Below are 14,007 nucleotides of genomic sequence, written 5' to 3' on the forward strand. Positions count from 1 at the left end.
TCATTTACTTATTTATCCATAACAAAACTGTGTATTGTAATTGTAAACAAAAAACCTAACATTTTAGCACCCAATCAATCAATTAATCATATAAAAAACAAGCAAGCAACAGCATTAAAAAAGGGAAAAAAGCTATTTTAAAACCTGTTTTGATTTTGCCACACAATACATTTTTCAAAGTCTTGAACACATTCTGCTCATTTCTCAGTGCAACGGACTATAGTGTGTGTGTATGTGTGTGTGTGTGTGTGCTAACACCCTAAAAAGTAGACAGTTCAGAGAAATACTGCATGAACAGGTGGTATGGTGGTATTGGGCGCTCCCATGTGGCCTGTCTATGTCCACTGTATGCTCCTCCTCAAAGTAAAGCAAGACTCCAAAAGTATAAAAATCTGTTTCAGTTGGGCAATTCTGAGTGGTGGTCAATACTGTCACATTACTTGGCTTACGATAGTTGAGCTGAAAGTTTCTCATGTACCTGCTTTCACAGTAGCTACATTAACTTGTCTCACATAACAGTGCTTTTCTCTCACTGTATTAAAATTAACCAGCTTCTGAAGCTCTTTACATAGCAGACCCTGCAGTGAAGTGAAATAGCTCTCAACGAGGGCTTCTTGACCTCCTTCCAGATGACTGTGTCCAATTACCAGCTCTCAAGTTACATTTATAGGCAGCTGGCGCTACAGTATAGTGAGAGTGATCTCACTGTGATCCAACAGAAACTGTACACTGTGACTGAATTCAGTATGGAACATGTGCATATAGGTGCTAGATACGCAATTCACTACACACTGTGAGGACATTGTTGTCTTTGTATTACTTTTTTTTTATTATTATTCAGTTTAAAGTTTGTTGCCATCATGGGCGTCTGGTGCCGTCTGTCATAGGTCAGTGTTACTGAGGTCAGAGAGGCCACTCAGTATGAAAAAAAGGACTCAAAGGCTCCACAGGTTTCTGCATGCCAGAGACTAAGACCGGTTCAGCTACAGTGAGATGGAAAGTACATTCAAATGACATTAAATTCATCAAAATTTTATTTTATATAACATTAAACAAATACATTTTATATATTCATGATTTGTATCTCCGAAAGTACAAGAGTAACAGTGAAACAGTGCAACAATGTAAGAAACATTTTATAAAACAAGGAGTAAAAAAGTGTATTTGTTACTGAACAGATGTCACACATTCCCAACACACCTAAATATGCATCATTCTCTGAATTATCAAATAGCAGGATGTAGAATAACCAAATCCCATTATGACAGATATTTGATTGTCAGACTCATTGACACCGGAGTAGATCACATGTTACTCAAACAATCTTAAGTCTGTCCTCTGTTAAATGCAGAGACACAGTCACTGTTTTCAAACAGAGAAAACTTTCATTTGTATATATGACTAAAAGACAAGGAAATCTCATCAAAAACCAAGTAGTAGAAAATTGTATTTTATAACCATATTAATTTTAATGAAAACAGGCTTTAGTATGTTCGACTTTAAAAGTGCTGTTTAAAAGTGCTGTGTCCTTGAGCATGCTCCCCTTTTATTGAACCTTCTAGTCCAGGTATAACTGCACCATTATTGCAGCTGCAGTGGTAGAAAACATAAGGGAGAAAATACTTTTAAATATATAGTTTTTAAACATTGTTTTAGATATTATTTTTTTTTTTTGGTAAAAAACACTCGGTTTTTGTGCAACAGTGCACATAATAAAAACACTAATAATGATTCAGAATACTTACAGATATGTAAGCAATTCCTTCCTCGGGTTCCAGTGTCCCATAATGCAACTTTCCCAAATCCAAATGAGGCTAGAACATTGAAACTGGCAAATTTAGTCAAGTGACAAAGATATCTCAACAGCAAAGTGTCACTGATGCAAAGCACTGATCTAATGAAGCACCATATGCTATTTGGGTGCTAATGGTGCCCCCTTTTGTAGAATTTTCTGCCTGTTGAATGCAAGTATGTGAGTGAATGAGTTACAAGCTAGTTTCTTGAGGTGCTTCACATCTAAAGAAAATCTCAAATAATTCACCCTCACCACATGCTTTAACTGAGATGCCTGAGTACACTCTTAAAAATAAAGCTGTCAAAAACGATCTTTGGAGTGATGCCAAAAAGGAACCAATTTTGATTCCCTATAGAACCTTTCAACAGTACCATCCATTGAAAACTCCACTTAAACCTCTCTTTAGTGAACCAAAATGGATGTTCTGTGGCATCACTCTAACACTTTTTGGCACCTTGATTTTTTTAGGTCTTGTCCCCTATAAAGAATGTTGTTATGGAAAGAGAAGCTGTAGTGCTGTACCTTACACAGAATAGATCCCCAACAGTTATTTAATATTAACAAATCAAAAAGGGCCACATTCCAGAGTACACAATTGTTTGTCTGTACGTATGAGAGTGATGAGTACAGCTTTGACCACTGCAGCTGTTGTCAGTCTCTTGTTTTTGTATATGCTATCCTTTATTTTGTGAAAAAAACAAAATGGATAACAATAATGCTATAATTTCTTTACTACAATGTACATTTGCATCACATACATTCTTCATGTATGACAGGTGTGCTATCGTAAGAGTGCTCAAAGCAGCTCTTCTCCAGTTCCTCATCAACTATAACGCTGATTCTCTGGAATGCTCAGGAGACCCTCATACCAAGGTGATTGGAAAAAGTGAGATGTCATCACCAACAACATGCACTTCATTCATTGACAGAGAAAAAGAAAAGACAGGAAAAGATGAGAAAAAGTGTTTCGAAAGTCTATTCCCCATCAGAGATGTCTTCATCTGAGAGACAGTTGCCGCCATTTACCCTGACGTAATGCACGTTTTGGCCACCGAAGGCACCACAGGTGCAGAGCCTCCTGCTAAACAAAGTCTCTATGTCCTCCAGCATGAGGCCCTTGGTCTCTGGCAGACAGCCCAGCACGAAAAAGAAGCCCAGCAGAGCCAGGCCTGAGTACAGAAAGAATGCACCTAGAACAAGCAGGAAGCATGTTAAAACTGTATCTACATGTTTAGTGATCTACAGAAAATACAACTATATTCTCATTTAAAAGTAGAAAAGTGCTACTTCATTAATGTTGATGGTAGTGATGCACTGAAATTAAAATTCTTGACTGAAACTTGAATTCAGCACAAGCTCAGCCAAAAAACGAAATGAAAACTGAACAAAAGGGTTCTTTTTTATTCTTTTGGTGTTTTATTTATGCCTTTCAATTAATAAGTAATAAAGCTGGTGATGCTTTAAAGGTTGTTATAACCATGTTGGGAAATAGAACTAACAGAGAAATAGAGAACTAGTTTAATTTTAAACAGCTTGCTAAATAATATTAAATATTTAAAGTTGTAAAATTACGAATAATACTTCACAGTTTCTCAAAGGTATCTAAAACTAAATTCCAGAGCACCACAGTGATAACAATGGAAAATATGTAATATATTACAAACATATGTAATGCATACGGAACCCTCGCCTAGCAGTGTGAACTACTAGAACACAAGTCGCTTTAGTGTCCGTTACTTAGAGAAGAAACAGCCATGACAAACACAATAACAACTTTGAAAACAATAGGTAAAAAAGTTTAAATATGAAAAGATATTGAGTTACTCAGCATTATTTATGTGATTTCCATTGAAGAATTTTGGTAAATCAGTTCATGCTAAAAAGCATGTGTAGCTAAAGACCACAATGAACGCAGCACAACCGCATAAGCTGCATGGTTACTGTCTCCTATTTCCTCTTAAATACTTAATTTTTGCAAATGTTCAATAACAGAAAATATCACTGTACTCTGCACCAGTGTATTGCTGATATATTGTTTCCATTCTAACTTGTTTGCAAGTCTCAAAAACTAAATATCATTATACAAATAATGTATTCTGAAAATACCTTCAAGTATCATTTTTTTGACATACAGTGCTCCCTTACTAAAAGGTTAAATGACATGAGTATCATCACTTCTCTGAGCATACTGTGGATATCGCCAGTACTTAAAGAACACTGACTATGTGTTTCATTACGAAGAGAGCATAGTTAGCCATGCGTAATTAGATTTAGTGTAGTGCCATTTGTAAAACATTGTACAAAAATCATTGTAGTTGTTGATTTATTATTAATATTTTTATTATTGTTATTATTATTATATTTCTATATGTGGCAGGTTCTATTTTGTCAGTCCCAACTTATTAAATCTTAGAAAAATGAAATATTGTGATGCATATCGTATATCTTGAAAATGACTTGAAGTATTGTGATATAATATTTTTGCCATATTGCCCAAAACTAATCATTAGTGTAGATCCTTACCATAGTATGTGAGCAATTCAGCCACGTGGAGGAATGTCAGAGATACGAGGACGTTGCAGATCCAGTTGATGCCAGCAGAGCAGGCATTACCAGTGCTCCGAGCCCACAGCGGGTAAATCTCAGAGTTCACCGTCCATGGCATTGGGCCCATCCCTTCAGACACACACACAAGCTTAAGCATGTGAAAAGAGAATAAGTATTCATAAACTATGTTTGCTTCCACCATTCATTGTGTGCATGTAACAATAATAATTATGTGGAAAAACAAAAATAATTTTACATCAGATCTCAAAATCTTGATTAATATAAAACAGATTTTTTCAATGTGCGTTTTCAATGTTTTCAATGTTTCAATGTTTCAATCATCGTGTATCAGCGCTCAAAAGCATATAGGGTATGGCTTTTCTAACCTGGAGCAAAGAAGGCCAGGTAAAGGATGAGACCCAGCAATACAATCCAGGAGTACGGGGTTGGGCAGTAGTTATAGGCCCAGAATGCACCTGTGCTTCCTTGGGTAGCATTGGAGCACCTGATTGAAGGTAAGATTAGGTAAGATTGAATTTATACCCTAGAAGTAAAAGCACTTAATATATTGAAAAATAATAAAAAGAAAGCTAAACATGGCCTTTTAAAAAAAAATTCTTTAGGGAAAATACTAGGGTGACAAAACAAAGGACTTTTTGAGGACACAAAGTGTCACTGATGCAAACCACCATTCTCATGCACTTCCAAAGGTAACAACAATACTAACAGCACCCCCTTCTGGTGAATCTCCAGCCCGCTAAGTACGAATGAGTGAGTTACAAGCCAGGACCACGAGGTGCTTTGCATCTAAAAAAGGGGAAAAAAGCACAAAGATACACTCATACCTGCCACTTGCAGCTTCTTCTGTGTTGGCTGGATCAACGGGATCACAGGAGGAGCTCAGTATGGTTGAGCCATTCTCACGGTAACAGAAGCCACAGTTTGGATCCAGCATGCAGTATTCACAAAACCTGAGAGCAAATGACAGCACACTCATGTCACACTAATGTATTGGAAAATAAACTAAAACATTAAATTATCAAATCATGGAAACTGGATTAAAGCAGCATGCATTATTTTGGTTTCACTCACCCATAGTGTGTGCAGGTTGAGTTGAGGGAGCTGGGGTCACTAGGGTGAAAGGTCACTGGTGGAGAGGCCTGAGCAGAGAGCAGGAATCCCACAGCCAGGACAGACAGACTGACACCAGTGCCTGGGAATTACAGAATATCATATAAATTGTACTATTTGTTACTTACTAAACAAGAGATCTATGTATGTGAATGATGCAAATGAGGCTGTGTCCTTACCAATAATACTGCCCAAGGTCAGCTTTCTACGGCCTACCCGCTCCACCAACCACACCCCCACCAGTGTGAACAGGAAGTTGGTAAATGCTGTGGCAGCAGCCAGCCAAATGGCCATTTTATCATCCCGCACTCCCGCCATCTGCAGAATGGTGGCACTATAGTACCTACAGAAACAGGAAAAGATATCCATCAAACTTCCATTATTACATCATGTAAATATAAGTTTGCTCAGGTCACACATTTTCAGTTTTGATTATATAAGGGTTTTAGAAGTGCTATTGTATATTAGCTTCATTTGCTTTTCACTTTCCCTCAGAAATGACTCAAAGCTGACGTATAATTTTTTAAATACTGTTCCTGATAAGTAGTTTGATGAGTATGAAAATTATGTAAATAATTTCAGTCACTAGATTTCAACCCAATAGAACATATATTACATATATATAAGAATAGTGTTCCATCCCTCCTGTACAGTTCCAGAAACTTGTAGTATCTATGCCAAGATGCACTGAAGCTGTTCTGGCTGATCGTGGTGTCTCAACAACTCACTAAAACACTTTATGTATGTCCTTGAATTGGTCGCCCAGTTTACTAAGATGTTTTACTTGTTTTTCATTTGCATTGTCTAAGTCTACTAAAACATACAAATTTAAAGCTGTTCATAATGTTTAGGAATGGTACCATGTAATATGTGAAGTTTCACTTTAGCCAAGGGTTTTATGCAAAGCGCTGAACCACTACAGAGAAATTTATTGAATAACAAATTAACATAATATGGTGAGACTGATGGACTTTGACCTCTGCAAACATGTGACTGAAGCTATAATAACTGTTTATGTGTTTGACTGGTTCAGGGAACACTTCACTCTGTACCTGAACTTTGCAAAGGCTAGATTTTAGCTTAGTCAAGAGATCAGTGCTAGAAAAACTTCAGTAGGTGAGTGAGATGAGACAGCAAGTAAAAAAAACAAGAATCATTAGGTCTATCTTTTTCACTCTAAAATAAGCCTCTTCTCAAGACAAGCTGCATTTCTTAAAGGGGAATTCCACCAATATTTCAAAATTTCTGGATAATTCAATCATTGAGATGTAAACTATTAGCGACTATTAGGGACACTAAACTCTACAGACATCTGATTTCTATCACCACCACTCTGAACAATTCTTTCTCCAAAGTTTCTCTAGAATGGAGCATTTCACATTTTCATCAAAACACTCTGAAAGACTGGTGGAATTCCCCTTTAAGTTGTGCTCTTACTGTGGCAGCCAATGTTGTGTTGAGTTGCAACATTTAACAGGGCACAGTTTTCCTGTTGTGGATTAGCTGCTCTCATGAGCAGTATGTACAGTCAATAAATGTCTTACATTACGGTGTTAATCCCTGAAAGCTGCTGGAACATCTGAAGGCCGCAACCCACAATGAGAGCTCTCCGGGCAGGAGCGCAGGTTAGGATACGCCATAGAACTGGCCCCCCTGACAAACAGTCAATAAAATCCAGCACATTTTTAAATACTGTGCATAGCACTTTGCATATTTGTTGAAGTGTGCTGAGTTGTAGTCTGCCGAGTTTGTTCTCAGCTCCTAGCTTTGCATAACAAGGCAGAGTTTTTCATGCATCTGGGAATTTATGACTATATTCCATGTTTTGGTTAAAATCTGAAATCGAAACAGCAGCGACTTACCTCCAGATTCCTTTTCCTCTTCCTCGATGATGCTTTTGATGCTGTCATACTCTTCATTCACATTCTCAGTGGCCCTGATATGTGTGAGCACCTGGTGAGCCTGCTCAGATCGACCCTTCTGCAAGAGCCAGCGAGGACTCTCAGGCAGAAAGAGGAAGCCCACAAACTGCAGCACAGCAGGGACTGCTGACAGACCCAGCATATACCTATAAAGCATCCCAACAGCACAAACACACATAAAACAAAGCTCAGAAATCACCTGCTGTCACATATCACAACTGTTTTTTTCTTAATGCTCACTTTCGACCCTGTCTGTCTTAAACTTGCCCTCATTCACTTCACTGATTACCTGTTGCCATAGTTTATCTTAACGAACATGTAGTTTTATTTAATCCCTCTTAAAACAAACACTAAAAACCTTCTCTAATGTTTCCATGAAGCAAAGCATGCATTGCACTTTCCTCTGTGTGCTTCATACCTCCATCCGCCATGGTTCAAGTAACTAAATGCCCCGTCCACCACACTGGCTATGAACTGACCACCGGTGATAAAAAGGGTGTTTATGGTGACCAGCTGACCCCTGAGGTGAGGAGGAGAGACTTCAGCAATGTAGACTGGCACCGTCATGGAAGCTACACCTGTGGGAATAATATTGTGATGTATAATAATATTTTTTTTTTGTTAGAATAATAACTTTATGATTTGTTTCATGCTACTTGGTGAAGGAAAAAAAGTCTTGCTCTTGTGACTGAATGCAATCAAATCCTCACAGCAATGAGCTATCATCTTATGTAAAGTCTTGCCTAAAGCGATAACGTTACTGCAGCAAATTGAAGCAAACTCCCTATTAATACCCATGTAATGTCATTTTGCACGTAGGCTGCACTGTGACTTACCTATCCCAAGACCAACGATAAGCCTTCCGCAAAGAAGCACCTCTTTATTGGGGGCTACGCTTAAAATGACCCCCCCGGCTGAGAAGATGAAGCTGGCTAGGAGGATGCATAGCCTGCGCCCCAGCGCTCCGTTCAGGAAGCCGCCCGCCACCGCCGCCAGCGCCGCGGCCCCCACCGTGCTGGACACCAGCAGCTCCTGCCACAGTGCGCTCAGGTTCAGCTCCTTCTTGAGGAGCAGCATGGCCCCAGACACCACCCCGGTGTCGTAGCCGAAAAGAAAGCCTCCCAGCGCGGAGAAGAAGGCCAGGACATAGACGAACTTGGGAGAGCCATCGTGGCCAGACGCCGTGCTCGAGTCCCCCTCAGCGGCGGTAGCAGCGTTAGCCCGGGTGTTGATGTGTGGAGCCCTGATCAGACTGCGCTCGTCCTCCACTTTTCTCCCACCGTCCATGGCGCGCAGCTCCAAACCACCATTCTCGCCTGAATCACAGAGCAGAAGAGACATCCATTTAAAATAAAGACACACGCTCTGAAGTCATGTCAGCGGGGTGACGGCACTTGGTACGAGACGGTGTACGAGTTTGAAGCCAAATATTATAAACACCGACACGAAATGAAACGTTGTACACAAAGCGCGCACGAGAGTCGAGAAAAAGAGTCGATTCTCCGATTCGAGGCATTCGGGTATCGAGAATCGAGAAGCTTGGTCTGGGTTCTACGTAGTGATTCAAGTTTGCCCGAACTTTCGTATGGGCCAGATTTTTCCGCTTTTTGCTGCACTTCTTTATAAATCATGTACAAAATACACTCGGCTGATTGCGAAAACTCGACAACAAAAGTGCTGCATTAACGCTCAGATTTGATGGCTGTAATCAAGACTTAATGTAATGTCTCGGCTTCCGTTTACATAAACCCTGCCGGTAATTCAGCGGGGTTGTAGGCGCAGGCAAATCTATCGGTCATACTGAACATGCGCATATAATTAGTATAACACAGTAACTTAATGTTTCAAATATTATTGTGTTTTTAATGTTAATTTTGTACAGACTCATCTTGAGATTACTAGGTGATATGTTAAATTGAGGTTATCAAAATATCCCAACTATTCTTTGAATGCTGGTAACATTTTCTGATAGGCTATTAGAATGTCCTGCCTACACATTTCAGTACTGGTAGTATTATATGATAAAGTGATTTAGGCTTTCAAAATATGCTATAGTTTTAATTCTGCTAGTATTTTCTAATAAGTTGAAGGCCTAATAGGCTATCAGATTATCCACTTACATGTAGCGGGCTGCCTATAAAAATGCGCTATGGTGCACACTTAACCACTTCACATTTAATTACTGTGCATATGTCGAAGGGCTAATTGTCTTGACTTTTGGAATCGACTCTATCGATTCCTATCACTTGGAGTCAGAAACGGAGTCAGAACCGGAGTCGACTCCAGAGCGACTTGAGGAGTCGCTCGCACAACGCGCTCTTTCAGCCAACAGCGCGAGGGGCGTGGCCATGGTCGTGACGTTGCCGAATGGGCGTGTATTGACGTGGAAGCAAATCTACCTTACAGATTCAGAAAAATATCTTATGTACGAAATCATTGTAAAAATAATGAATGGAAAACAGAAACAATACAGCTAAAATATTCTCCTGTCACCATTTAAGACCACAGCATTAACTGAAAAGTGTTTAGGTGAGAGAGTGTCAAATCTAAATGGCTGACAATGAGAGAAAATATTTAAAATATTGACACATTAAAATTATTATGCTGTCCTGGTATAATATATTTTCCTTTTTGACAAAAAACGCCGATAAGCTTGTTCGTTTCGGTTTGCATCGAACCGTGTCCGGATCCAACTAACCTACATTAAGACACTACAGCGTTTACATTATAGCGTTAGCACAAATTACAAAACTGTTGAAACAGCTAACTGTGCCCTGTTCTTCTTCTCCTTCAGAGGACAGAACAAACTCACCTTTCGCAAAAAATGTCCTCAAAGTGCTCGTCTTGGACGAGTAATCAGTGTAGCCCTCCTCTCTCAGCCGTGCTGAAGCTTCCTGTTTGAAAGTTGCACCAGTCATATGACTCACGGGTCGCTAACTGCAGTCCCGCCTGCGGGCGAGTGGAGGGGAGACTCCTGCAAAGACGGGAAGCTCTTCCCAACAAGTCGTGCAGTGGAGGGGACTGGAAATGTCCACCCGCCGTACGGATTCACAGACCAGTGGTCGCGTCAGGGGGGCTTTGTAAAGTTTACAGCCGGGTTATGTGGAGTAGGCTATGCTGCGCTGTGGCGTTGGATCAACACACTCATTAATGTTCCAGTGGAAGGACTGTACACACGTGTTTAATGCCAGCTGAGGGACAGCACGGTACCCAGCACCATGGTGAACAAAGAGGACCTGGAAGAAAGCGTGAAGAAGCTGTTAGTGCGGCTGAGAAACCTGGAGGAGGGAAAACAGTTGGGCACCATGGTTCAGATCATGCAGGATCTGCTGTTCCTCGCTCACACAGACGACTGCGGTAAGATCATTAAGACTCCTGTCGCCAGTATTACAGTGTGTGATTTACAGGCCTGGGTATGCTGATATGTCTATATTATGAGTTGAAATGTGCATTACTTTCTGTGTGTTGTTGCTGGAGGTTGTTTATCCTAACTGGACACACCGTGCACAGTGCAGACTGAGCTATATTTGAATGAGTGTCTGTCGCTTTGGGGGATATTTTTGGAGATGAAAGCCTCTCTCTCCCTTCTGGTCTTCAGCAGCTGAGCTCTTTCAAGACAAAGGTGTCCATGAGCCGCTAATGCTGGTGCTGTCAACTTATAACAACAGCAAAGTTCAGCAGGTAAGTGTTCATTCTGCGCTGTCATTTCTATAAATACAAGTTTTACAAATTAGTAGTCATATTTATGAACCCCTGTTACCATCAACTCAGGTGGGGTGGTCCCTGCTGTGCCGTCTGATGGAGATCTGCCCTGCCACTCTGGACAAGCTGGTCAGGCCTCTTGGAGCTGGAAACAGCTGGGAGGTTTTAGGGGTGCACCAGTAAGTGTGAGACTGTTTCTTTGCGACATACTGAGGTAAACACTAAAACAAAAGATTTAAAAATAAAAAATGCAGATGTTAACGTGTACTTCTGAGTAATGCCATAGTTTGGCTCCCTAAATGAACTCTCCCTTTCTGAACTATTGTGATAAACCTTTTAAAGTTTTAAGAACATCCACATTAAGGTTCTGTACCCTAATGAAATGTTCCAACAGCAAAATCCAAGAACCATTCAGGAAACCAATTTTATGAATGTATACTGGTCAGACTGATAGGAACAGTGGAAAAATGTACAGTAGAACCGAAAGCAAAAGTAGCCTTATCTTACCTGCATAACTCCCATTCACTGCCTCTGTCTTTAACTCAGAGGACTTGTGCAGATTTCCACAGAGGGGAATTTCCACAGATATTTCAGTCATGATATTTAAACAAAGTCACTCAGAGTGGTTTGATGTGAAATGGTTCATTGTAGAGAAACCTACCAACTCAGATTTCTTTACAGTGGTGCTGATAGGAACCAGAAGTCACGTCTACAATACAGAAATGGCCATTTTATTTACTACCCAAAACTACCAGTGAACTTGTACATGTCGTCTGAGTTTTTATATGTAATGTTGATAATGTTTTGCATTACTGTGCCCTACGTGTGCCCTGATTGTGTTTTTAAAAATATATGAACTGAAAATCATTGTAAACTAATGTCTCAGGCCAATGTATTCACAACCATTTCATATAAAAAGGAGCTTTTAGAGGCTTTAAACTTCAGATATCTGATTCCTGGTTCCTGGGTTGACTCTAAAATGAAGCATTTCACATCAAACCACTCTGAATGACTGTTACACTTTAGCGACTTAATTATGTAGAAATTTAAAAATAGATGGAGTTACTCTTCAATGAAATGCTCACCACCTTACATACATGTAGAAAGTTTGACTAATTAAATCATTTGAGTTTTACTATGCATTTAAAGGAGTGTTTGTGAATGCAGGCTTGCTTATGTGTGCTAATGTTTGTGTGTGTGTGTGTTTGTGTGTGCATGCATGTGCAAATTCAGGCAAATTCTGAAGGTGCTGTCCGTGCATCATGAAGACTCTAAAGTGATAATGGTAGGGCTGAGAGCTCTAGCCTTGCTGTTAAAGTCAGGTAAATTTGCTCTTACCAGCATCTCTCAATGAACAATAACATTATTCAACCTCAGCGGTTTATATTGCGAGGGATCAGAATTATAAATAATCAAAAGTTTTTTGAAAGAGAAAAGGTGACCTAATGGGTCATCCAAGTCTATGTTTATATGTGACTGAATCCTTAGATATTACCGACATAAACCCTATTTGTAGCTGTGTTATGGTACTGGAGAGAGATACTGACATCACTGCTGTTCAGGAGTGGGCGGAAGAGCAGCATGTACTTCATTCTGTTTGAGTTTGTGTCATGCTGCACCTAGTTTAGTGTACCACTGCCCTACTTTAATCAGGTTCAGCTGCTTGTCAGCTTCAGCAAACACACAGACTGCAGTTACATTACTGTTTATCAGTGTTTCCTTATGTGACTTGCATTTAAAGTGTTGTACTTTGAACAGTCTGTATATTATGAGAAAACCCAAAGATTATGTTATTGTGCCTTAAGGGGTTGCATTATGACATGTAACCTATTTTAAATGGCATGTTATGTATACCATACTGATTATATGTGTACTGCTTTACTTGGTGCAGATGTTTAATTTGAACAGCTTACTAAATAATATTTACAAACATGTATACATAATGTTTTATGTGTATAAGAAACATTTGAAAGGACCATGTGGTGGTTCTTTTATTTCTGATATCATTCTGCGTCAGTTAGGCCATTCACACAAAACACCTGTTGATTTCTCAGTTTCTTTCTTAAAGGGGAATTACAGTCTTAAAGGGGAATTGGCATTGTTTAAAACCTATGCATAATTCAATCAATGAGTTGTAAACAAAGTTAGTCAGAGTAGTATTATGTGTAATGGTTCATTGCAGAGAAACATTTTTGTAGAGTCACATTTCTTTACAATGGTGGTGATAGGAACCAGGGTTGTTTTTCTTGCTACACAAATATAGTCATTTTATTTACTGTCAAAATGACCAGTGAACCCACACGTGTCTCTCGAGTTTTTATATATGTAATGTTGATGGTGGTATAATAGTCTTAACATCTTAACAGTTGAATTATACTTTGGGTTTTTCATTTGGACAAATGAAAATCATTTATGAAATTCCCCTTTAGAAACAACTGTGCCAAAAACGTCTACTGGAGTGATGCCATAGTAGAACCATTTTTGGAGGTTTTCAGATTTCTTTATGGCATCACTCCAAACAGCCCTTTTTGACACCTTTTTTTTTACAGTGTGTACAGTATATGAGCCCCCATGATGGCAAAACAAGGAGACTGTGTAGCCAGTGTTAAATAACACCTGTTTATGCAGCAAAAGAAACCTGAGCTTGCCTAAGTGGAAATAATGTCCAGCTCTTTGAATGCTTTTGTATGGTGTTTTTTCTTTAGTTAAGTGTTTGTGTGTATGTGGTAGATGAGCTGCTAGTGCTTCTTCTGGAGGAAGAGATGGATGTTTTTGAGTTGGTGGTGGAGGCCATGAAGACTTTTCCTCACAGTGAGGAGGTTCAGCTCCAGGGCTGCTCTGCTCTCCACCTGCTGCTAGAGAGACGTAAGTAATAATAATGTAATGAGAGTAATAATAATGTAATGTTAG

General features: G+C 39.5%; 2 protein-coding genes across 6 annotated transcripts in view; one reads left to right on the forward strand and one right to left on the reverse strand.

The window, feature by feature from the left end:
* Window positions 1-1,016: 1,016 nt before the first annotated feature.
* On the reverse strand, window positions 1,017-10,322 carry slc2a13b (solute carrier family 2 member 13b). Of its 2 annotated transcripts, XM_036575992.1 has the most exons (13): window positions 10,208-10,322; window positions 8,232-8,711; window positions 7,814-7,973; window positions 7,336-7,541; window positions 7,018-7,126; window positions 5,653-5,816; window positions 5,435-5,555; window positions 5,188-5,313; window positions 4,729-4,847; window positions 4,319-4,471; window positions 2,822-2,985; window positions 1,746-1,814; window positions 1,017-1,590 (listed from the first exon to the last, which is right to left on the reverse strand). In XM_036575992.1, exons 1-13 carry the CDS (start codon window positions 10,311-10,313, stop codon window positions 1,582-1,584), a joined length of 1,986 nt encoding a protein of 661 aa, XP_036431885.1. In that variant the 5' UTR covers window positions 10,314-10,322; the 3' UTR covers window positions 1,017-1,581. The 2 variants fall into 2 exon arrangements, with proteins under 2 accessions (XP_036431885.1, XP_036431884.1); XM_036575991.1 differs by having other exon boundaries at window positions 1,017-1,814.
* A 240-nt stretch (window positions 10,323-10,562) lies between these two features.
* lrrk2 (leucine-rich repeat kinase 2) overlaps window positions 10,563-14,007 on the forward strand; it is a 32,495-nt gene continuing 29,050 nt past the window's right edge. For 2 of the 4 annotated variants that reach the window (XM_036575987.1, XM_036575988.1), the window contains exons 1-5: window positions 10,563-10,752; window positions 10,994-11,076; window positions 11,167-11,276; window positions 12,331-12,419; window positions 13,828-13,962. In XM_036575987.1, coding sequence (XP_036431880.1) covers window positions 10,614-10,752; window positions 10,994-11,076; window positions 11,167-11,276; window positions 12,331-12,419; window positions 13,828-13,962 — 556 coding nt within the window. In that variant the 5' untranslated portion in view covers window positions 10,563-10,613. The remainder of the gene's footprint in view (window positions 10,753-10,993; window positions 11,077-11,166; window positions 11,277-12,330; window positions 12,420-13,827; window positions 13,963-14,007) is intronic. The other 2 variants (XM_036575989.1, XM_036575990.1) reach the window with 1 other exon arrangement.

This window comes from Colossoma macropomum, unplaced genomic scaffold, assembly GCF_904425465.1.
Source record: "Colossoma macropomum unplaced genomic scaffold, Colossoma_macropomum, whole genome shotgun sequence".
NCBI classification, from domain to species: Eukaryota; Metazoa; Chordata; class Actinopteri; order Characiformes; family Serrasalmidae; genus Colossoma; species Colossoma macropomum.

Bases quoted from the DNA above. Each gene is read 5' to 3' on its own strand.
- slc2a13b (XM_036575991.1), bottom strand. From the start codon at position 10,313: ATGACTGGTGCAACTTTCAAACAGGAAGCTTCAGCACGGCTGAGAGAG. The intron at 5,556-5,652 runs GTAAGGACACAG...TGTAATTCCCAG, and splicing joins GACCTTGGGCAGTATTATTG to GCACTGGTGTCAGTCTGTCT. The intron at 5,314-5,434 runs GTGAGTGAAACC...ATTTGCTCTCAG, and splicing joins TCAACCTGCACACACTATGG to GTTTTGTGAATACTGCATGC.